Source organism: Salmo salar, chromosome 07 (genome assembly GCF_965601325.2).
Source record: "Salmo salar chromosome 07, fSalSal1, whole genome shotgun sequence".
Taxonomy (NCBI): Eukaryota; Metazoa; Chordata; class Actinopteri; order Salmoniformes; family Salmonidae; genus Salmo; species Salmo salar.
Window position 1 is genome coordinate 3,840,001 of NC_138297.1, and position 22,500 is coordinate 3,862,500.

The 22,500-nt window shown below is 46.0% G+C and overlaps 1 protein-coding gene across 1 annotated transcript in view; it reads left to right on the forward strand.

The window, feature by feature from the left end:
• LOC106608422 (FRAS1-related extracellular matrix protein 2) overlaps positions 1 to 22,500 on the forward strand; it is a 66,486-nt gene that overhangs the window by 270 nt on the left and 43,716 nt on the right. Inside the window, exons 1-14 of the mRNA XM_082977312.1 lie at positions 1 to 640; positions 3,905 to 3,968; positions 4,216 to 4,428; positions 4,588 to 4,734; positions 6,669 to 7,133; positions 7,249 to 9,469; positions 9,887 to 10,362; positions 10,538 to 10,626; positions 10,901 to 11,301; positions 14,428 to 14,616; positions 14,808 to 14,897; positions 18,259 to 18,405; positions 21,541 to 21,771; positions 22,315 to 22,440. The exon at positions 1 to 640 is cut by the window's left edge and continues 270 nt beyond it. Of these exons, the coding sequence (XP_082833438.1) occupies positions 1 to 640; positions 3,905 to 3,968; positions 4,216 to 4,428; positions 4,588 to 4,734; positions 6,669 to 7,133; positions 7,249 to 9,469; positions 9,887 to 10,362; positions 10,538 to 10,626; positions 10,901 to 11,301; positions 14,428 to 14,616; positions 14,808 to 14,897; positions 18,259 to 18,405; positions 21,541 to 21,771; positions 22,315 to 22,440 (5,499 nt within the window). The remainder of the gene's footprint in view (positions 641 to 3,904; positions 3,969 to 4,215; positions 4,429 to 4,587; positions 4,735 to 6,668; positions 7,134 to 7,248; positions 9,470 to 9,886; positions 10,363 to 10,537; positions 10,627 to 10,900; positions 11,302 to 14,427; positions 14,617 to 14,807; positions 14,898 to 18,258; positions 18,406 to 21,540; positions 21,772 to 22,314; positions 22,441 to 22,500) is intronic.

The following is a 22,500-nucleotide window of genomic DNA, read 5'->3' on the forward strand; positions in this document are numbered from 1 at the left end:
GGGTCTACCTGGACCCTTCCTGTGACCTGGTGATAAGAGTTCTTCCAGGCGATCGCTGCTACATCACGGTCTTCGACTATGACCGTGCCGTCATACCGGGAACCCTCACCCCAAAGAAGTTCCTGTGCTCGTTCGAGAAAGGCCAGGTGAAGTACATGCATTTCGGGTCAAAGGTCATTACCAGGGATACGGTGAGGTTACAGGTGAGGTATGACACGCGGACGGACACGCTGGTTATACCGCTGACCTTAGAGGTCGAGGTGACCGCGAACGGTCGAGAGGTCGTGACCACGAACACTCCGCTGATCGTGAGCGAGCTGGACGGGATCTCTAACGCCATCAGTGGTCAGAGCTTGGGGATTCCGTTCAGAGGGTCCAGTTTCGGTACCGGCGGATCCGCGTCGCAGTGTAAACTCAGCTTGCTGATCGGTACGGGAGGTTTTCCCAGACATGGAACACTTTTGAATTACGTCACCGACGCTCAACCGACGGATTGCGATGCTTTCGTCAACATGGATGTTCGTTATAAACTGACCCCTACCTCCGATTCACCTCATGTCGACTACGTCCCCATGCTAGTAGAGTTACTAGACAAACGCGGGAGGGCCACACAGCAGGAGTACTTCCTGATCACAGTCAGGTTTGTATTGTTTGTGTTTTTTAACTTTGGCTTTGGGTACTATATAGAGAATAGGGTGCACTATGTAGAGAATAGGGTACTATATAGAGAATAGGGTACTATGTGGAGAATAGGGTACTATATAGAGAATAGGGTGCACTATGCGGAGAATAGGGTACTATATAGAGAATAGGGTACTATATAGAGAATAGGGTACTATATAGAGAATAGGGTACTATATAGAGAATAGGGTGCACTATGCGGAGAATAGGGTACTATATAGAGAATAGGGTACTATGTGGAGAATAGGGTGCACTATGTAGAGAATAGGGTACTATATAGAGAATAGGGTGCACTATGTAGAGAATAGGGTACTATATAGAGAATAGGGTACTATATAGAGAATAGGGTGCACTATGCGGAGAATAGGGTACTATATAGAGAATAGGGTACTATATAGAGAATAGGGTGCACTATGCGGAGAATAGGGTACTATATAGAGAATAGGGTGCACTATGTAGAGAATAGGGTACTATATAGAGAATAGGGTGCACTATGTAGAGAATAGGGTACTATGTAGAGAATAGGGTACTATATAGAGAATAGGGTGCACTATGTAGAGAATAGGGTACTATATAGAGAATAGGGTGCACTATGCAGAGAATAGGGTACTATATAGAGAATAGGGTGCACTATGCGGAGAATAGGGTACTATATAGAGAATAGGGTGCACTATGTAGAGAATAGGGTACTATGTAGAGAATAGGGTACTATGTGGAGAATAGGGTACTATATAGAGAATAGGGTGCACTATGTAGAGAATAGGGTACTATATAGAGAATAGGGTGCACTATGCAGAGAATAGGGTACTATATAGAGAATAGGGTGCACTATGGGGCTAGAGAATAGGGTACTATATAGAGAATAGGGTGCACTATGCGGAGAATAGGGTACTATATAGAGAATAGGGTACTATGTGGAGAATAGGGTGCACTATGTAGAGAATAGGGTACTATTAGAGAATAGGGTGCACTATGTAGAGAATAGGGTACTATATAGAGAATACGGGTACTATAGTAGAGAATAGGGTGCACTATGCGGAGAATAGGGTACTATATAGAGAATAGGGTGCACTATGCGGAGAATAGGGTACTATGTAGAGAATAGGGTACTATTAGAGAATAGGGTAGCACTATGTAGAGAATAGGGTACTATATAGAGAATAGGGTGCACTATGCGGAGAATAGGGTACTATATAGAGAATAGGGTGGACTATGGGAGAATAGGGTACGGTAGGGTACTAGGAGAATAGGGTACTATGTGGAGAATAGGGTACTATATAGAGAATAGGGTGCACTATGCGGAGAATAGGGTACTATGTGGAGAATAGGGTACTATGTGGAGAATAGGGTGCACTATGTAGAGAATAGGGTACTATATAGAGAATAGGGTGCACTAGTGGTCGGGCAGAGAATAGGGTACTATATAGAGAATAGGGTGCACTATGCGGAGAATAGGGTACTATATAGAGAATAGGGTACTACGGAGAATAGGGTACTATGTAGAGAATAGGGTACTATGTGGAGAATAGGGTACTATGTGGAGAATAGGGTACACTATGTAGAGAATAGGGTACTATGTAGAGAATAGGGTGCACTATGTAGAGAATAGGGTACTATGTGGAGAATAGGTTACACTATGTAGAGAATAGGGTACTATGTGGAGAATAGGGTACTATGTGGAGAATAGGGTACACTATGTAGAGAATAGGGTACTATGTGGAGAATAGGTTACACTATGTAGAGAATAGGGTACTATGTGGAGAATAGGGTACTATGTGGAGAATATGGTAATATGTAGAGAATAGCGTACTATATAGAGAATAGCGTGCACTATGTAGAGAATAGGGTACTATGTGGAGAATAGGGTACTATTTAGAGAATAGGGTAGTATATGGGGAATAGGGTGCACTATGTGGAGAATAGGGTACTATGTAGAGAATAGGGTACTATGTGGAGAATAGGGTAATATGTAGATAATGGGGTACTATATAGAGAATAGGGTAGTATGTGGAGAATAGGGTACTATATAGAGAATAGGGTACAAAATAGAGAATAGGGTAGTATTTAGAGAATATGGTACAATTTGGAGAATAGGGTACTATGTGGAGAATAGGGTACTATATAGAGAATAGGGTACTACGTAGAGAATAGGGTACTATGTAGAGAATAGGGTACTATGTAGAGAATAGGGTACTATGTAGAGAATAGGGTACTAAATAGAGAATATGGTACTATGTAGAGAATAGGGTACTAAATAGAGAATAGGGTACTAAATAGAGAATAGGGTACTTCGTAGAGAATAGGGTAGTATTTAGAGAATAGGGTACTATGTAGGGAATAGGGTACTAAATAGAGAATAGGGTACTATGTAGAGAATAGGGTACTAAATAGAGAATAGGGTACTAAATAGAGAATAGGATACTATGTAGAGAATAGGGTACTAAATAGAGAATAGGGTACTATGTAGAGAATAGGGTACTATGTAGAGAATAGGGTACTATGTAGAGAATAGGGTAGTATTTAGAGAATATGGTACAATTTGGAGAATAGGGTACTATGTGGAGAATAGGGTACTATATAGAGAATAGGGTACTACGTAGAGAATAGGGTAATACGTAGAGAATAGGGTAGTATTTAGAGAATAGGGTACTATGTAGAGAATAGGGTACTATGTAGAGAATAGGGTAGTATTTAGAGAATATGGTACAATTTGGAGAATAGGGTACTATGTGGAGAATAGGGTACTATATAGAGAATAGGGTACTACGTAGAGAATAGGGTAATACGTAGAGAATAGGGTAGTATTTAGAGAATAGGGTACTATGTAGAGAATAGGGTACTAAATAGAGAATAGGGTACTATGTAGAGAATAGGGTACTATGTAGAGAATAGGGTACTAAATAGAGAATAGGGTACTACATAGAGAATAGGGTAGTATTTAGAGAATAGGGTACTAAATAGAGAATAGGGTACTACATAGAGAATAGGGTAGTATTTAGAGAATAGGGTACTATGTAGAGAATAGGGTACTAAATAGAGAATAGGGTACTAAATAGAGAATAGGGTACTACGTAGAGAATAGGGTAGTATTTAGAAAATAGGGTACTATTTTTCATCTCTGGGGTCATCTCTGGGGTCACTTCTGGGGTCACTTCTGGGGTCATCTCTGGGGTCATCTCTGGGGTCATCTCTGAGATCATCTTGTGTGATGTATTCTTCTCAGGATCAGAGAGCGTGTCATCAACAGCCCTCCCAGACCCAGCTTTCTCTCCATGATGATGATGGAGGTACGCCAGTTATTGACTCATTGATTGATGGATGTATTGAGTGATTGATCGGTCAATTTATTTAGTCAATGATTTGTATTTAAACAATTATTAAAACGTACACACATATCACAATCACCCAACAACAAGACAGTACTTTACACACGTTTAAAATACAACTGCATAACATTGATCTGTCCTATTCTGATCGAAATATTTATTTATGTATTTAAAAAAAAAAAATAATAAACTTTTATTCGCTATATAGGTGGACCAGTTTGTGATGACGGCCATCACCAGCGATATGTTGGCAGCGGAGGACGCGGAGTCCGCCTCCGATGACCTCATCTTCGACATCCTCACTACATTGACTCCAGACCAGGGTGACATCATCAGCACGGACGACCAGAACCAGCCAATTACGTCGTTCTGTCAGCGGGACGTCGAAGACCTGAAGATCGCCTATAGACCCCCAGCAGAGGCGAGTCTTGAGTAATTTTTTTGTATATTGTGTTTATTTTCCAATTTACGTTATTTATGACTTATATATTTTTGTAGTGACCAAAAGTATTTAAAATTTGTCAAATATAAATTAGGTTAGTACGTAAGAACATAGTAAATAAAGTTATTGTTGCCTCAGGATTTTGCTCATCCCTCTGAGAGGATCGTCCATGTAGAGTTGAAGGTGGTGGATTCAGATGGGGTCACTTCAGAACAGTTTTCCTTCATGATAATAGTCAAACCCATGAATACACTGGCTCCTGTCGTCACCAGCAATACTGGACAGGTACACACACACACACTACACACACACACACACACACTCACACACACACACACCACACACACACACACACACACACACACACACACACACACACACACACACACACACACACACACACACACTCACACACTCAAACACACACACACACACACATGCTCACACTCAAATGCGCCATCAAATTGTGTAATTGTACGCAAAGTGTTCAGACCCCTTGACTTTTTTCCACATTGTGTTACGTTAAAGCCTTATTCTAAAACGGATTAAATAAATAAAAAATATTCAGCAATCTACACACAATACCCCATAATGACATCACAATACCCCATAATGACATCACAATACCCCATAATGACATCACAATACCCCATAATGACATCACAATACCCCATAATGACAAAGCGAAAACTGGTTTTTAGAAATGTTTGCAAATGTATAAAAAAAATTGAAATACCTTATTTACATAAGTATTCAGACCCTTTGCTATGAAACTTGAAATTGAGCTCAGGTGCTTCCTGTTTCCATTGATCATCCTTGAGATGTTTCAACGACTTGATTAGAGTCCACCTGTGGTAAATTCAATTGATTGGACATGATTTGGAAAGGCACACACCTGTCTATATAAGGTCCCACAGTTGACAGTGCATGTCACAGCAAAAACCAAGCCATGAGGTCAAAGGAAATGTCCGTAGAGCTCTGAGACAGGATTGTGTCGAGGCACAGATCATGGGAAGGGTACCAATAATGTCTGCAGCGTTGAAGGTCCCCAAGAACACAGTGGGCTCCATCATTCTTAAATGGAAGAAGTTTGGAACCACCAAGACTCTTCCTAGAGCTGGCCGCCCGGCCAAACTGAGCAATTGGCGAAGAAGGGCTTTGGTCAGGTGACCAAGAACCCGATGGTCACTCTGACAGAGCTCTAGAGTTCCTCTGTGGAGATGGGAGAACCTTCCAGAAGGACAACCATCTCTGCAGCACTCCACCAATCAGGCCTTTCTGGTAGAGTGGCCAGACGGAAGCCACTCCTCAGTAAAAGGCACATGACAGCCCGCATGGAGTTTGCCAAAAGGCACCTAAAGACTGAAACCATGAGAAATAAGATTCTCTGGTCTGATGAAACCAAGATTGAGCTCTTGGGCCTGAATGCCAAGCGTCACGTCTGGAAGAAACCTGGCACCATCCCTATGGTGAAGCATGGTGGTGCCAGTATCACGCTGTGGGGATGTTTTTCAGCGGCAGCAGGGACTGGGAGACTAGTCAGGATTGAGGCAAAGATGAACGGAGCAAAGTACAGAGAGATCCTTGATGAAAACCTGCTCCAGAGCGCTCAGGACCTCAGACTGGGGCGAAGGTTCACCTTCCAACCGGACAACAACCCTAAGCACACAGCCAAGACAACACAGGAGTGGCTTCGGGAAAAGTCTCTGAATGTCCTTGAGCGGCCCAGCCAGAGTCCGGACTTTAACCCGATCAAACATCTCTGGAGAGACCTGTGCATCAACGCTCCCCATCCAACCTGACAGAGCTTGAGAGGATCTGCAGAGAAGAATGGGAGAATCTCCCCAGATACAGGTGTGCCAAGCTTGTAATGTCATACCCAAAAAGACTTGAGGCTGTAGTCGCTGCCAAAGGTGCTTCTACAAAGTACTGAGTAAAGGGTCTGAATATTTATGTACAATAAATGTGATATTTCTTTTTTTTTTATTATTATAAATGAGCAAAAATATTTAAAAATATGTTTTTGCTTTGTCATTATGGAGTATTGTGTTTAGATTGATGAGGGGAAAAAAAACAAATTAATAAATTTTTAGAATAAGGCAGTAACATAACAAAATGTGGATAAAGTCAAGGGGTCTGAATACTTTCCAAAGGTACATAATGTCTTATGAGGCCTCTGGCATTATCAGCCTCTCTCTGTCTCTCTCTGTCCTTCCCAGATGCTGTTCAAGGGCCAGTCCAGACCGCTGTCGTCCAACCATAACCTCCGGATCAGCGACGAAGACAACCTATCAGACGTCAGGATCACCGTCCTCCGAGGATGTAAACACGGCGTCCTGACAGTCCTCGGGTCGCCTCTCGGGTCACCGCGGCAACGAAAGTTCTTCACGCCGGCGGAACTCGACAGCGGAGTGGTTGTCTACGAACACGACGGTTCTGAAACGTTCAGCGATAACATCCTGTTCCGCATGACGGACGGGCGACTCGACGTCGACTTCCTGTTCCCAGTGACGATTGTCGCCATGGACGACGAGGCTCCGGTCATCCACGTCAACACCGGGTTGATCCTGTCCCGGAAGGAGACCAAAATGATATCATCAGTGGTTCTAAGTGCGACGGATGTTGATTCCGAAGTCTCGACGGTGAAGTTCGTCCTCGTGGCGCCGTTCTCGACCATCGGACAGGTGAGTTACTTGATTCTTAATGTATGTTGCCTTCATTATTATATTTTGTCTGGAGCTTTGTGATTCTTCTTTTATGAAAAGCATTGTATTATTATTATTATTATATTATTATCAGGTGTTTCTCAGACAATCACACCCACCTGTGGACCTCACTGGATGGACATTTAACACCACCGAGCGAGTCTACGAATGCGTCGTCACCGAATGGCTCCAACGAGACATAACAGAGGGTAGGGTGTTCTACCAACACACCGGACCTCGTCTCACCTCCACCTTCACTGACCAATTAGTGTTCCATTGCCAGGACGACAACGTCCCTCCCAACCAATCAGGCGACAACATGTTCCTAGTCAGAATCCACCCGGTCGACGACCTCGCACCGGAACCCTTCCCCGGTTCCACTCTTGTCCTGACCGTTAAAGAGTACCAACTCACTCCGATACAGAAGACGTCTTTACGTTTCACGGATCTAGACTCTGAGGACAGAGACCTGAGGTATATTATCGTTATCCCACCCACCAACACAGACCAGAACAACCCAACACCACTGGGCCATATCGTCCTGACTGACAACCCTAATGTTGTTGTCACTGAGTTCACCCAGGCACAGGTCAACCACCTCAAAGTAGCCTATAAACCACCAGATCTGGAGCTGGGAACCACACCTAGAGTGGTCCGGTTCACCTTTATTGTGAAAGATACAATAGGACACTCTGTGAATGGTGTTTTTACTATCAACCTACAGCCAGTGGACAACAAACCCCCAGTCACCAATACTGGTGTCAACCTCAACATCAATGTAAAAGATACTTATGTGTTCACTAAGGATGTGTTGGATGCAACAGATCAGGATACGAGTGCTGATAATATCACGTTCATCGTGACCCAGGTTCCAAAGTTTGGTGTTCTGAGATGTGCTGGCGTAGACCTGTCCGTTTGGAACAATTTCACCCTAGCATACATCCACAGGGGTGTGGTAGTGTACATTCACCGTGGTAACGGTCCAGGAAGTGATGTTGTAAAAGTGGACGTTAGCGATGGATACCACAAGGTTCCCATGACGATCAGAATCAACATTGTTACTCCGGCTGTCGTGGCAACGCCACCGACGGCACCTCCAACACCGGGAGAACTACATATAATCGTAGAAGTGAACGAGAACGGACAGATTCAAATCACAGGAGACGAAGTCCAGGTTAGCGGCAGGATGCGCGTTGATGACCTCGCCTTTCTCATCGAACAACCTCCTCGCTTCGGGGTCATCCGGGTGCAGGGCGTGCCCTCCGATAGGCTGACGCTGCGTGACATCATCGACGGCCGCGTGACCTATGTCCACACCAGCGGCGAGGTTGGACCTGGGAAACACAACGACACCTTCACGCTCACCGTGATTGGTCCGTGGATCTCCAGGGGCAACAGGGTCATTCAGAAGGTCAAAGTTCAGGTGTCGATACTTCCTGTTGACAGCGTTCCACCCATACTTCTCGTCGGGGATCTGTTAAAGGTCACGGAAGGACAGAAGAAGGTGGTAACAGTAGAGAACATCAGAGTAGAGGACTCTGACACTGCCGTTGACGTTGTTCTCTGTACCATCCTGGTCCAGCCGACATTCGGATACTTAGAGATCACCTCACCCAGTCCTGGCTCGGAGAAGTCCAGAGCGGGAATCGCTGTGACGGCGTTCCACTACCGAGACGTTCGACTCGGGAATGTCGTCTACGTTCAGAGTATACATAAAGGAACGGAACCCGTCGAGGACAGGACGACGCTCCAGTGTTCAGACGGAATCAACCAATCAGATATCAGCATTTTGACCTTTGTGATCTTCCCAGACAATGACGAGGAGCCTCAGGTGTTCACGCGAGACTTCGTGGTCATGGAAGGGATGAGCCTCACGGTCGACGTTCCGATCCTCAATGTGGTCGACCTCGACGTACCGGGGGATGTTCTGGAATTCGAGGTCGTGGTTCCTCCCAAACACGGGAAGATCGTCCAGCACCTGGCGACAGGGACCGTTATCGTCGTGACGTTCAGCTTGGATCAGATCCGAACCGGTTCCACCATCGTCTACGAGCACGATGGTTCTGAGACAAGACACGACAACTTCTCGGTGAAAGTAACGGACGGGAAACACGTCGTAGAGAAGAAAGTCATCGTCACGGTGATACCGGTCGACGACGAGACCCCTCGCCTGGCGATCAACAATGGGCTGGAGGTGGAGTTCAGTGGATGGAAAGTCCTCACCAATAAGATCCTCAAAGCCACAGATCTGGACTCAGAGGACACGACTCTGATGTTTATCGTTCGCCAGGGTCCGGGGCAGGGCTGCCTGCAACGTCTGGTGTCCCCAGCTTCATATCAAGGTTTACTGTCTACCTTTTTTTCCCCAAACATTTTATTTTAAATTGTCAATAGTTGACAGTAACCAACATTATTCAGATCAATAACAACATAAAACGTACACCCACAATTCAAATGTACATACAATATTCAACTATATTAGCAAAGTCAATTACAGTTATAATTGGAAGTACAAAATAACATTAAATAGAAGTAATGACAAGGTGATCTGAAAGCAAACCATGTTAGAGTAGGAAGATCGGAAGAAAACTGTAATTTACTCTACAACAACTGATTACTCTTGGCCCGCATTTCAAATGCTATCCCCTATCTAGTGCACTACCCTTGACCAGGGCCCATTTCAGACCCAGCCTTGTTTTTTTTGACACTTCTCTCTTACATCCCTTCCTCAGGTTTAGTCGCTTCACAAAAGGCTTTAGTAAATATAACGGTGGGTATGAACTTTACCCAGGGCGACCTCGACTCTGGTCTGATCCACTACCTTCACACTGGGCTCGGAGGAGTTCGTGACCTCATCAAGTTCGACGTCACCGACGCCGCGAACCCTTTAATCGACCGGTACTTCTACGTGACGGTCGGAGGGGTGGACGCGGTGTTCCCGGTTGTCGTGGTGAATAGGGGCGTGTCGTTAAAAGAGGGAGGGCGGGCGCTCCTCACCACAGACCTCCTCAGTACCTCCGACCTCAACTCCCCCGACGAGCGCCTGACCTTTACCCTGACCCGTGACCCTGCCAGAGGTCGTTTAGAGGTCACGGACCGGCCCGGCGTCGCCGTCACGACGTTTACACAGCTCCAGCTGGCGGGGAGTAAGGTGTTCTATGTTCACACGGCGGAGGACGAAGCCAGGATGGACAACTTCCAGTTCCAGGTCAGAGGAGCTTCGATTTCTTCTTCTATTGATTAACTGGCAGATCGATAGATAGATTGATTGATTGCAACTTAACAGTGGTATAAATGTGAAGTATTTTTATGTTGTTAGATACTGTAGACACACATGTTCTATGTTTTTAGGTGTCATCGCACGTTTCTCTCTTCTGTTCCAGATCACAGACGGGCGTAACGTGGTCTACCGGACGTTCAGAGTCTCCATCACGGACGTTGACAACAAGAAGCCTGTCCTGACCATTCACAGGTTATCTATCTATCTATGTATCTATGTATCTATGTATCTATGTATCTATGTATCTATGTATCTATGTGTCTGTCTGTCTGTCTGTCTGTCTGTCTGTCTGTCTGTCTGTCTGTCTGTCTGTCTGTCTGTCTGTCTGTCTGTCTGTCTGTCTGTCTGTCTGTCTGTCTGTCTGTCTGTCTGTCTGTCTGTCTGTCTGTCTGTCTGTCTGTCTGTCTGCCTGCCTGCCTGCCTGCCTGCCTGCCTGCCTGCCTATCTATTATTATCATTATTGTAGGTTGGTCCTGGTCGCCGGTGAGACCAAGCTGGTCACTCCGTTTGAGCTGAGTGTGAAGGACAGAGACACTCCAGCTGGTCAGTTAATCTTCACCGTGACCCAACAACCTCTCCACGGCCGTCTGCTCTACAACGGGACCCGCGTTGCCACGACGTTCACCAAGCTGGATCTGATGGAGAACCTGGTCTGTTACAAACACGACGGAACATCAACGAACCGACGTGACAGTTTCCTGTTTACCGTGACCGATGGAACGCACGACGAGTTCTACGTCTACCCGGAGACAGGTCACGTCACGGTCCGACCGCAGAAACTGGAGATACAGGTTAACGTGGTCGACCGTACCGGACCGCGGGTCTTAGTGGACAAGCCTGTTTCGACCCTGAAGGTTCTACATACAGGTAAACTCTTTTCATATTGTGTTATGATTGTAAAATCCTGGAAATTTCCACCAAAAATTCCCAGTTTTTCCACAAATCCCAGTTGAAAGATTCCATGAATCAGGATGAAAAAAAGCAGTAAAGTTATCTACATTTTTGCAACACTATCTTGGATAAGTAGCTTTTTTTGATGTTCTATCTCTTACTAAGTGGCCGTATGTATTACTAGACTACACCCTATCTATACAGGACAGTGTATTAGTAGACTACACCCTATCTATACAGGACAGCATGTAGACTACACCCTATCTATACAGGACAGCATGTAGACTACACCCTATCTATACAGGACAGTGTATTAGTAGACTACACCCTATCTATACAGGACAGCATGTAGACTACACCCTATCTATACAGGACAGTGTATTAGTAGACTACACCCTATCTATACAGGACAGCATGTAGACTACACCCTATCTATACAGGACAGCATGTAGACTACACCCTATCTATACAGGACAGTGTATTAGTAGACTACACCCTATCTATACAGGACAGCGTGTAGACTACACCCTATCTATACAGGACAGCATGTAGACTACACCCTATCTATACAGGACAGCTTGTATTAGTAGACTACTCCCTATCTATACAGGACAGCATGTAGACTACACCCTATCTATACAGGACAGCATGTAGACTACACCCTATCTATACAGAACAGTGTATTAGTAGACTACACCCTATCTATACAGGACAGCGTGTAGACTACACCCTATCTATACAGGACAGCATGTAGACTACACCCTATCTATACAGGACAGCATGTAGACTACACCCTATCTATACAGGACAGCTTGTATTAGTAGACTACACCCTATCTATACAGGACAGCATGTAGACTACACCCTATCTATACAGGACAGCATGTAGACTACACCCTATCTATACAGGACAGCTTGTATTAGTAGACTACACCCTATCTATACAGGACAGCGTGTAGACTACACCCTATCTATACAGGACAGCATGTAGACTACACCCTATCTATACAGGACAGCTTGTATTAGTAGACTACACCCTATCTATACAGGACAGCATGTAGACTACACCCTATCTATACAGGACAGCATGTAGACTACACCCTATCTATACAGGACAGCTTGTATTAGTAGACTACACCCTATCTATACAGGACAGCGTGTAGACTACACCCTATCTATACAGGACAGCATGTAGACTACACCCTATCTATACAGGACAGTGTATTAGTAGACTACACCCTATCTATACAGGACAGCGTGTATTAGCAGACTACACCCTATCTATACAGGACAGCATGTAGACTACACCCTATCTATACAGGACAGTGTATGAGTAGACTACACCCTATCTATACAGGACAGCATGTAGACTACACCCTATCTATACAGGACAGTGTATGAGTAGACTACACCCTATCTATACAAGACAGTGTGTAGACTATACCCTATCTATACAGGACAGCATGTAGACTACACCCTATCTATACAGGACAGTGTGTAGACTACACCCTATCTATACAGGACAGTGTATGAGTAGACTACACCCTATCTATACAGGACAGTGTATTAGCAGACTACACCCTATCTATACAGGACAGTGTATTAGTAGACTACACCCTATCTATACAGGACAGTGTGTTACTAGACTACACCCTATCTATACAGGACAGCGTGTAGACTACACCCTATCTATACAGGACAGCATGTAGACTACACCCTATCTATACAGGACAGCATGTAGACTACACCCTATCTATACAGGACAGCATGTAGACTACACCCTATCTATACAGGACAGTGTATTAGTAGACTACACCCTATCTATACAGGACAGCATGTAGACTACACCCTATCTATACAGGACAGCGTGTATTACTAGACCACACCCTATCTATACAGGACAGCGTGTAGACTACACCCTATCTATACAGGACAGCGTGTAGACTACACCCTATCTATACAGGACAGTGTATTAGTAGACTACACCCTATCTATACAGGACAGCGTGTATTAGCAGACTACACCCTATCTATACAGGACAGCATGTAGACTACACCCTATCTATACAGGACAGTGTATTAGTAGACTACACCCTATCTATACAGGTCAGTGTATTAGTAGACTACACCCTATCTATACAGGACAGTGTATTACTAGACTACACCCTATCTATACAGGTCAGTGTATTTGTAGACTACACCCTATCTATACAGGACAGTGTATGACTAGACTACGCCCTATCTATTCAGGACAGCATGTAGACTACACCCTATCTATACCGGACAGCGTGTATTAGCAGACTACACCCTATCTATACAGGACAGCATGTAGACTACACCCTATCTATACAGGACAGTGTATTAGTAGACTACACCCTATCTATACAGGACAGTGTATTAGTAGACTACACCCTATCTATACAGGACAGTGTATTACTAGACTACACCCTATCTATACAGGACAGCGTGTAGACTACACCCTATCTATACAGGACAGTGTATTAGTAGACTACACCCTATCTATACAGGACAGCATGTAGACTACACCCTGTCTATACAGGACAGTGTATTAGTAGACTACACCCTATCTATACAGGACAGTGTATTAGTAGACTACACCCTATCTATACAGGACAGTGTATTACTAGACTACACCCTATCTATACAGGACAGCGTGTAGACTACACCCTATCTATACAGGACAGTGTATTAGTAGACTACACCCTATCTATACAGGACAGCATGTAGACTACACCCTGTCTATACAGGACAGTGTATTAGTAGACTACACCCTATCTATACAGGACAGTGTATTAGTAGACTACACCCTATCTATACAGGACAGCATGTAGACTACACCCTATCTATACAGGACAGCATGTAGACTACACCCTATCTATACAGGACAGTGTATTACTAGACTACACCCTATCTATACAGGACAGCATGTAGACTACACCCTATCTATACAGGACAGTGTATTACTAGACTACACCCTATCTATACAGGACAGCATGTAGACTACACCCTATCTATACAGGACAGCATGTAGACTACACCCTATCTATACAGGACAGCATGTAGACTACACCCTATCTATACAGGACAGCTTGGGCTGCTGTTCACCAGTAAGGTGCTGAGGGTGGAGAACCAAGAGGACCGGAGGGGCCAGGGGACCAAGGAGCGAGTCCAGCCCAGGCGGGACATCACCTTCTGGGTGTCAGAGGCACCGCGCTGGGGGGTCATCGTCAACACAGCCCTGGGTAACGGCAGTGTCACCTCCTTCACTCAGGGTAAGTCCAGGACGACTGGAGATTTTATATCTGACTCGTGTATATTGCTTTTGTACTCCATGATCAATGTTTTCCGTGGGCGAACCGCACCGGTTTGGAGTTATATTTTGGGAGGTTAAGTTTTGATTGACTCAGGGAAGGTGGGGAAATAAAGTGTAGTTGATATTCAGACCTCACTTCCTCTCTGTCAGATGATATCGACCAGAGGAGGATCTGTTATATTCTTCCTGCTACGGTCAACTCTACCAGTGATGTGTTCCACTTCACCGTCCAATACAACGGTAAGGTCTCTCTCTCTCTCTCTCTCTCTCTCTCGCTCTCTCGCTCTCTCTTTCTCTCTTTCTCTCTCTCTCTCCTCCTTGGTTGGGGACAGAAGCACCAGATCATCAGCAAACAGTAGACGTTTGACTTCAGATTCTAGTAGGGTGAGGGCCGGGTGCTGCAGACTGTTCTAGTGCCGTCGCCAATTCATTATATATATGTTGAAGAGGGTGGGGCTTAAGCTGCATCCCTGTCTCACCCCACGGCCCTGTGGGAAGAAATGGGTGTTTTTTGTCAATTTTAACCGCACACTTGTTGTATGTGTACATGGATTAAAATGTCATATATTTTTTCCCCCAACACCACTTCCCATCAATTTGTAAAGCAGACTCTCATGCTAAATTGAGTCAAAAGCCTTTTAGAAATCAACAAATAATGAGGAGACTTTACCTTTGGTTTGGTTTGTTTGTTTGTCAGTTAGGGTGTGCAGGGTGAATACGTGGTCTGTCGTACGGTAATTTGGTAAAAAGCCAATTTGACATTTGCTCAGTACATTGTTTTCAACTGAGGAAATGTACGAGTCTGCTGTTAATGATAATGCAGAGGATTTCCCCAAGGTTTCTGTTGACGTATATCCCATGGTAGTTATTGGGGTCAAATTTGTCTCCACTTTTGTGGATTGGGGTGATCAGTCCTTGGTTCCAAATATTGGGGAAGATGCCAGAGCTGAGGATGATGTTAAAGAGTTGAAGCATAGCCAATTGGAATTTGTGGTCTGTATATTTTATCATTTCATTTAGGATACCATCAACACCACAGGCCTTTTTGGGTTGGAAGGTTTGTATTTTGTCCTGTAGTTCATTCAATGTAATTGGAGAATCCAGTGTGTTCTGGTAGTCTTTCAGTTCATCTCTCTCTCTACCTCTCTCTCTCTACCTCTCTCTCTCTACCTCTCTCTCTACCTCTCTCTCTACCTCTCTCTCTACCTCTCTCTCTCTCTCTCTCTCTCTCTCTCTCTCTACCTCTCTCTCTACCTCTCTCTCTAGCTCATTCAAGGTAATTGGAGAATCCAGTGGGTTCTGGTCGTCTTTCAGCTCTTCAATAGTTGATTCTATTAGTGTTTTTTTTTTTTTTTTTTTGTTCTTGTTTGTTGCCCAAAATGAGACCAGTTTGTAAAGAATGTTGCGTTCTTTGCAGCTTTTGTACCTCATTGAGAAGAGCAAATAACCAACATCAACTCTTTGTTATTTAAACAGCTGTTGGGACCCTGGTGTAATGTTGATTTGAACCTCTCAGCAGTCTCTGACCTTAGTTAGACAAAGAGAGAGACAGAGAGATACATTTTACCTTTATTTAAACTAGGCAAGTCAGTAGACTGAAACAACAGCCATTTTGGTTCTAATGCATGGTGTCCTCTGTTATTATCAAATATGTATTTTTTATTTTTTTTTATTAACCCAAGATAGAACCACAGCCTGTAGTTTCCAATGGGCAGAACAAGCAAGGAGGTGGGTGGAGCCAAGCACGAGCTAGCAAGATCCTATTGGCGAATTCTAGCGTGTAGACTACATGACCAAAAAGTATGTGGACAGCTGCTCGTCCAACATCTCATTCCAAAATCATGGGTATTAATATGGAGTTGGTCTCCCATTTGCTGTTATAAAAGCCTCCACTCTTCTGGGAAGGCTTTCCACTAGATGTTGGAACATTGCTGCTATAACAGCCTCCTCTCTTCTGGGAAGGCTTTCCACTAGATGTTGGAACATTGCTGCTATAACAGCCTCCTCTCTTCTGGGAAGGCTTTCCACTAGATGTTGGAACATTGCTGCTATAACAGCCTCCACTCTTCTGGGAAGGCTTTCCACTAGATGTTGGTACATTGCTGCTATAACAGCCTCCACTCTTCTGGGAAGGCTTTCCACTAGATGTTGGTACATTGCTGCTATAACAGCCTCCTCTCTTCTGGGAAGGCTTTCCACTAGATGTTGGAACATTGCTGCTATAACAGCCTCCTCTCTTCTGGGAAGGCTTTCCACTAGATGTTGGATCATTGCTGCTATAACAGCCTCCACTCTTCTGGGAAGGCTTTCCACTAGATGTTGGTACATTGCTGCTATAACAGCCTCCTCTCTTCTGGGAAGGCTTCCCACTAGATGTTGGAACATTGCTGCGGGGACTTGCTTCCATTCAGCCACAAGAGCATTATTGAGGTCGGGCACTGATGTTGGACGATTAGTCCTGGCTCTCAGTCGGCATTCCAATTCATCCCAAAGGTCTTCGATGGGGTTGAGGTCAGGGCTCTGTGCAGGCCAGTCAAGTTCTTCCACACCGATCTTGACAAAACCTTTCTGTATGGACCTCGCTTTGTGCACAGAGGCATTGTCATGCTGAAACAGGAAAGGGCTTTCTCCAAACTGTTGCCACAAAGTTGGAAGCACAGAATCATCTAGAATGTTATTGTATGCTGTAGCTTTAAGATTTCCCTTCACTGGAACAAAGGGGCCTGAACCAGTTGGCACTTTACAGTAGGCAGATAGCGTTCTCCTGGCATCCGACAAACCAAGATTTGTCCGTCGACGGCCAGATTGTGAAGAGTGATTCATCCCTCCAGAGATCGTGTTTCCACTGCTCCAGAGTCCAATGGCGGTGAGATTTACACCACTCCACCCGACGCTTGGCATTGCTCATGGTGATCTTAGGCTTGTGTGCAGCTGCTCGGCCATGGAAACCCATTTCATGAAGCTCCTGATGAACAGTTATTGGGCTTGACGTTGCTTCCAGAGGCAGTTTGGAACTCGGTAATGAGTGTTGCAACCGAGGACAGATTATTTTTAATCGCTACGTGCTTCAGCACTCGACGGTCCCGTTCTGTGAGCTTGTGTGGCCTACCACTTCGCTGCTAAGCCGTTGTTGCTCCTAGACGTTTCCACTTCACAATAACAGCTCTTACAGTTGAACGGGTGCCACGTTGAAAGTCACTGAGCTCTTAAGTACAGGCCATTCTACTGCCAATGTTTGTCTATGGAGATTGCATGGCTTTGTGCTCGATTTTATACACCTGTCAGCAACGGGTGTGGCTGAAATAGCTGAATCCACTATTGTATATATAGTGGATTTGGATATTTTCATTAGGCAAGGCCTTCTCTATGAAGTGTTTGCCTTTGCACTCCTTCTAAACAACACAATTATTTTAAACTTTGACCAAAAGGTAAAGTCTACAAAACTTAGTCCACTCTGTTCGTAACAGATTGAGGTTTTTGGGAAGAGAAAACTGTATTGAGATCATCGACGAGAAAATGAGCAGAATGGTCTTCCTCTCATCAAATCTGATGAAACATGGCTCCTTGTTCAATCTGTGCTATTTAATGCTCCACTTGCCAGGAGGAAACCGTGTGACCCAGCAGCCATTCCGGGTCCAGTGGGCCTGGGTTTCCATGGAGACACGGCTCTACACGGTGCAGGAGAGCTCCCAGTTTCTAGAGGTCGCTCTGAGGAGGAGGGGCCATCTGGGGGAGACGTCTTTCGTCAGTGAGTAGCAGCACCCCAGCAAACACACGACCACCACACAACGTTGTAGTAGCAGCACCCCAGCAAACACACAACCACCATACAACGTTGTAGTAGCATCACCCCAGCAAACACACAACGTTGTAGTAGCAGAACCCCAGCAAACACACAACCACCACACAACGTTGTGGTAGCATCACCCCAGCAAACACACAACCACCACACAACGTTGTAGTAGCAGCACCCCAGCAAACACACAACCACCACACAACGTTGTGGTAGCATCACCCCAGCAAACACACAACCACCACACAACGTTGTAGTAGCAGCACCCCAGCAAACACACAACCACCACACAACGTTGTGGTAGCATCACCCCAGCAAACACACAACCACCACACAACGTTGTAGTAGCAGCACCCCAGCAAACACACGACCACCACACAACGTTGTAGTAGCAGCACCCCAGCAAACACATGACCACCACACAACGTTGTAGTAGCAGCACCCCAGCAAACACACAACCACCACACAACGTTGTAGTAGCATCACCCCAGCAAACACACAACGTTGTAGTAGCATCACCCCAGCATAAACGCACAACTACCACACAACGTTGTAGTAGCAGCACCCCAGCATAAACACACAACCACCACACAACGTTGTAGTAACAGCACCCCAGCAAACACACAACTACCACACAACGTTGTAGTAACAGCACCCCAGCAAACACACAACCGCTAATAATATACATTTATAGTAATACTTTGGGAAGTGGTTATATTTATCCTGTTGTGAGTGTTTCTTGCATAACCCAACTCCTCCTGAGACACCAGCAGGGAGTGGGGGGTAACAGCCCAGGGTCACCATAACCCAACTCCCTCTGAGACACCAGCAGGGAGTGGGGGGTAACAGCCCAGGGCCACCATAACCCAACTCCCTCTGAGACACCAGCAGGGAGTGGGGGGTAACAGCCCAGGGTCACCATAATCCAACTCCCTCTGAGACACCAGCAGGGAGTGGGGGTAACAGCCCAGGGCCACCATAACCCAACTCCCTCTGAGACACCAGCAGGGAGTGGGGGTAACAGCCCAGGGCCACCATAACCCAACTCCCTCTGAGACACCAGCAGGGAGTGGGGGGTAACAGCCCAGGGCCACCATAACCCAACTCCCTCTGAGACACCAGCAGGGAGTGGGGGGTAACAGCCCAGGGCCACCATAACCCAACTCCCTCTGAGACACCAGCAGGGAGTGGGGGGTAACAGCCCAGGGCCACCATAACCCAACTCCCTCTGAGACACCAGCAGGGAGTGGGGGGTAACAGCCCAGGGCCACCATAACCCAACTCCCTCTGAGACACCAGCAGGGAGTGGGGGGTAACAGCCCAGGGCCACCATAACCCAACTCCCTCTGAGACACCAGCAGGGAGTGGGGGGTAACAGCCCAGGGCCACCATAACCCAACTCCCTCTGAGACACCAGCAGGGAGTGGGGGGTAACAGCCCAGGGCCACCATAACCCAACTCCCTCTGAGACACCAGCAGGGAGTGGGGGTAACAGCCCAGGGCCACCATAACCCAACTCCCTCTGAGACACCAGCAGGGAGTGGGGGTAACAGCCCAGGGCCACCATAACCCAACTCCCTCTGAGACACCAGCAGGGAGTGGGGGTAACAGCCCAGGGCCACCATAACCCAACTCCCTCTGAGACACCAGCAGGGAGTGGGGGGTAACAGCCCAGGGCCACCATAACCCAACTCCCTCTGAGACACCAGCAGGGAGTGGGGGGTAACAGCCCAGGGCCACCATAACCCAACTCCCTCTGAGACACCAGCAGGGAGTGGGGGGTAACAGCCCAGGGCCACCATAACCCAACTCCCTCTGAGACACCAGCAGGGAGTGGGGGGTAACAGCCCAGGGCCACCATAACCCAACTCCCTCTGAGACACCAGCAGGGAGTGGGGGGTAACAGCCCAGGGCCACCATAACCCAACTCCCTCTGAGACACCAGCAGGGAGTGGGGGTAACAGCCCAGGGTCACCAGAGGTTCATCATTGTCCAGCGCCCCGGGAGGAATTGGGGTTAAGTGCCTTGCTCAAGGCCACAGCGACAGCCTACAACTTAAAAAAAAAAATTCTGTCGCTGTGGCCTTGTGCAAGGCACTTAACCCCAATTCCTCCCGGGGCGCTGGACAATGGTGACCCTGGGCTGTTACCCCCACTCCCTGAGATTTTTTTTTTTTAAGTTGTGTTGCTACCATGCTGTTTTCATGGTGTGTCTACCATGCTGTGTTGTCATGTTGTGTTGCTACCATGCTGTGTTGTCATGTTGTGTTGCTATGTTGTGTTTCTACCATGCTGTGTTGTCATGTTGTGTTGCTATGTTGTGTTGCTACCATGTTGTGTTGCTATGTTGTGTTGCTACCATGTTGTGTTGCAATGTTGTGTTGTCATGTTGTGTTGCTATGTTGTGTTGCTATGTTGTGTTGTCATGTCATGTTGTGTTGCTATGTTGTGTTTCTACCATGTTGTGTTGTCATGCTGTGTTTCTACCATGTTGTGTTTCTACCATGTTGTGTTGCTACCATGTTGTGTTGTCATGTTGTGTTGTCATGTTGTGTTGTCATGTTGTGTTTCTACCATGTTGTGTTATTGTGTTGCTACCATGTTGTGTTGTCATGCTGTGCTGTCATGTTGTGTTGTCATGCTGTGTTCTACCATGTTGTGTTGCTACCATGCTGTGTTGTCATGTTGTGTTGCTATGTTGTGTTGCTACCATGCTGTGTTGTCATGTTGTGTTGCTATGTTGTGTTGCTACCATGCTGTTGTCATGTTGTGTTTCTACCATGTTGTGTTGTCATGTTGTTGTCATGTTGTGTTGCTACCATGTTGTGTTGCTACCATGTTGTTGTCATGTTGTGTTGCTGCCATGCTGTTGTTGTCTTAGGTCTCTCTGTATATCGTGTTGTGTTGTCTCTCTTGCTGTGATGTGTGTTTTGTCCTATATTTATATTTATTATTAAAAATAAATAAAAGTGAGCTAAGGTTTGCGGCTAACACAAAACAAATGGAATATGATAACGTTTGTGAACTATTTCCCTTGTTGAAATGCGCCTCTGATCGATTCATGACAAATACCTTTCATCACTAAAACCAGCTGTCAGCCTGCATGACATCACAACGGAGAGAGGGCAGGACTACCACGCCTCGCCCCCGAAACAGGTGCAGTTCAACCCCGGTCAGACCCGGGCCGTCTGGCGGCTGCGTATCCATGACGACCAGGTGTACGAGGGTTCCGAAAGCTTCCGATTGGTCCTGTCTGAGCCTGTGATGGCGCTGATAGGACAGTCCAGCTCTGTTACCGTGGAGATACTAGACCCCGAGGACGGTAGGGAAGACTTATTGATTATCAATACAATATCAGTTCGTCAATACATTATTGATCATGATCACATTATTATTATTGACAATGATAGATTGTGATGGTGTCTTAACCTCCGTCCTTAACCTTCCAGCTTTACTAGCTGCTAACGATATAAAATACTGCCTGTGTGTGTCTCTCTCTCTCTCTCCCTCTCTCTCTCCCTCTCTTTCTCTCTCTCTCTCGCTCCCTCCCTCTCTCTCTCTCTCCTTCCCTCCCCCTCTCGTCTCTCTCTCTCTCTCTCTCCTTCCCTCCCCTCTCTCTCTCTCTCTCTCTCTCTCCTTCCCTCCCCCCCTCTCTCTCTCTCTCTCTCTCTCTCTCTCTCTCTCTCTCTCTCTCTCTCTCTCCTTCCCTCCCTCCCCCCCTCTCTCTCTCTCTCTCTCTCCTTCCCTCCCTCTCTCTCTCTCTCTCTCAATCCCTCCCTCTCTCTCTCTCTCTGTCTCTCTCCCTCCCTCTCTCTCTCTCTCTCTCTCTCTCTCTCTCTCTCTCTCTCTGTCTCTCTCTCTGTAGAGTCAGTAGTGTTTATCCCACAGTTAGAGTTCAGGGTAGAGGAGGACGTTGGAGAGGTTTTGATCCCTGTCAGGAGGACTGGAGATCTCAGTAACGAACTCACGGTCCTCTGCTACACACAGGAAGGTAAACAATAATGTCTTCTTCTTCTTCTTCTTCTTCGATACCCGTTTCCTGCCTCTTTCT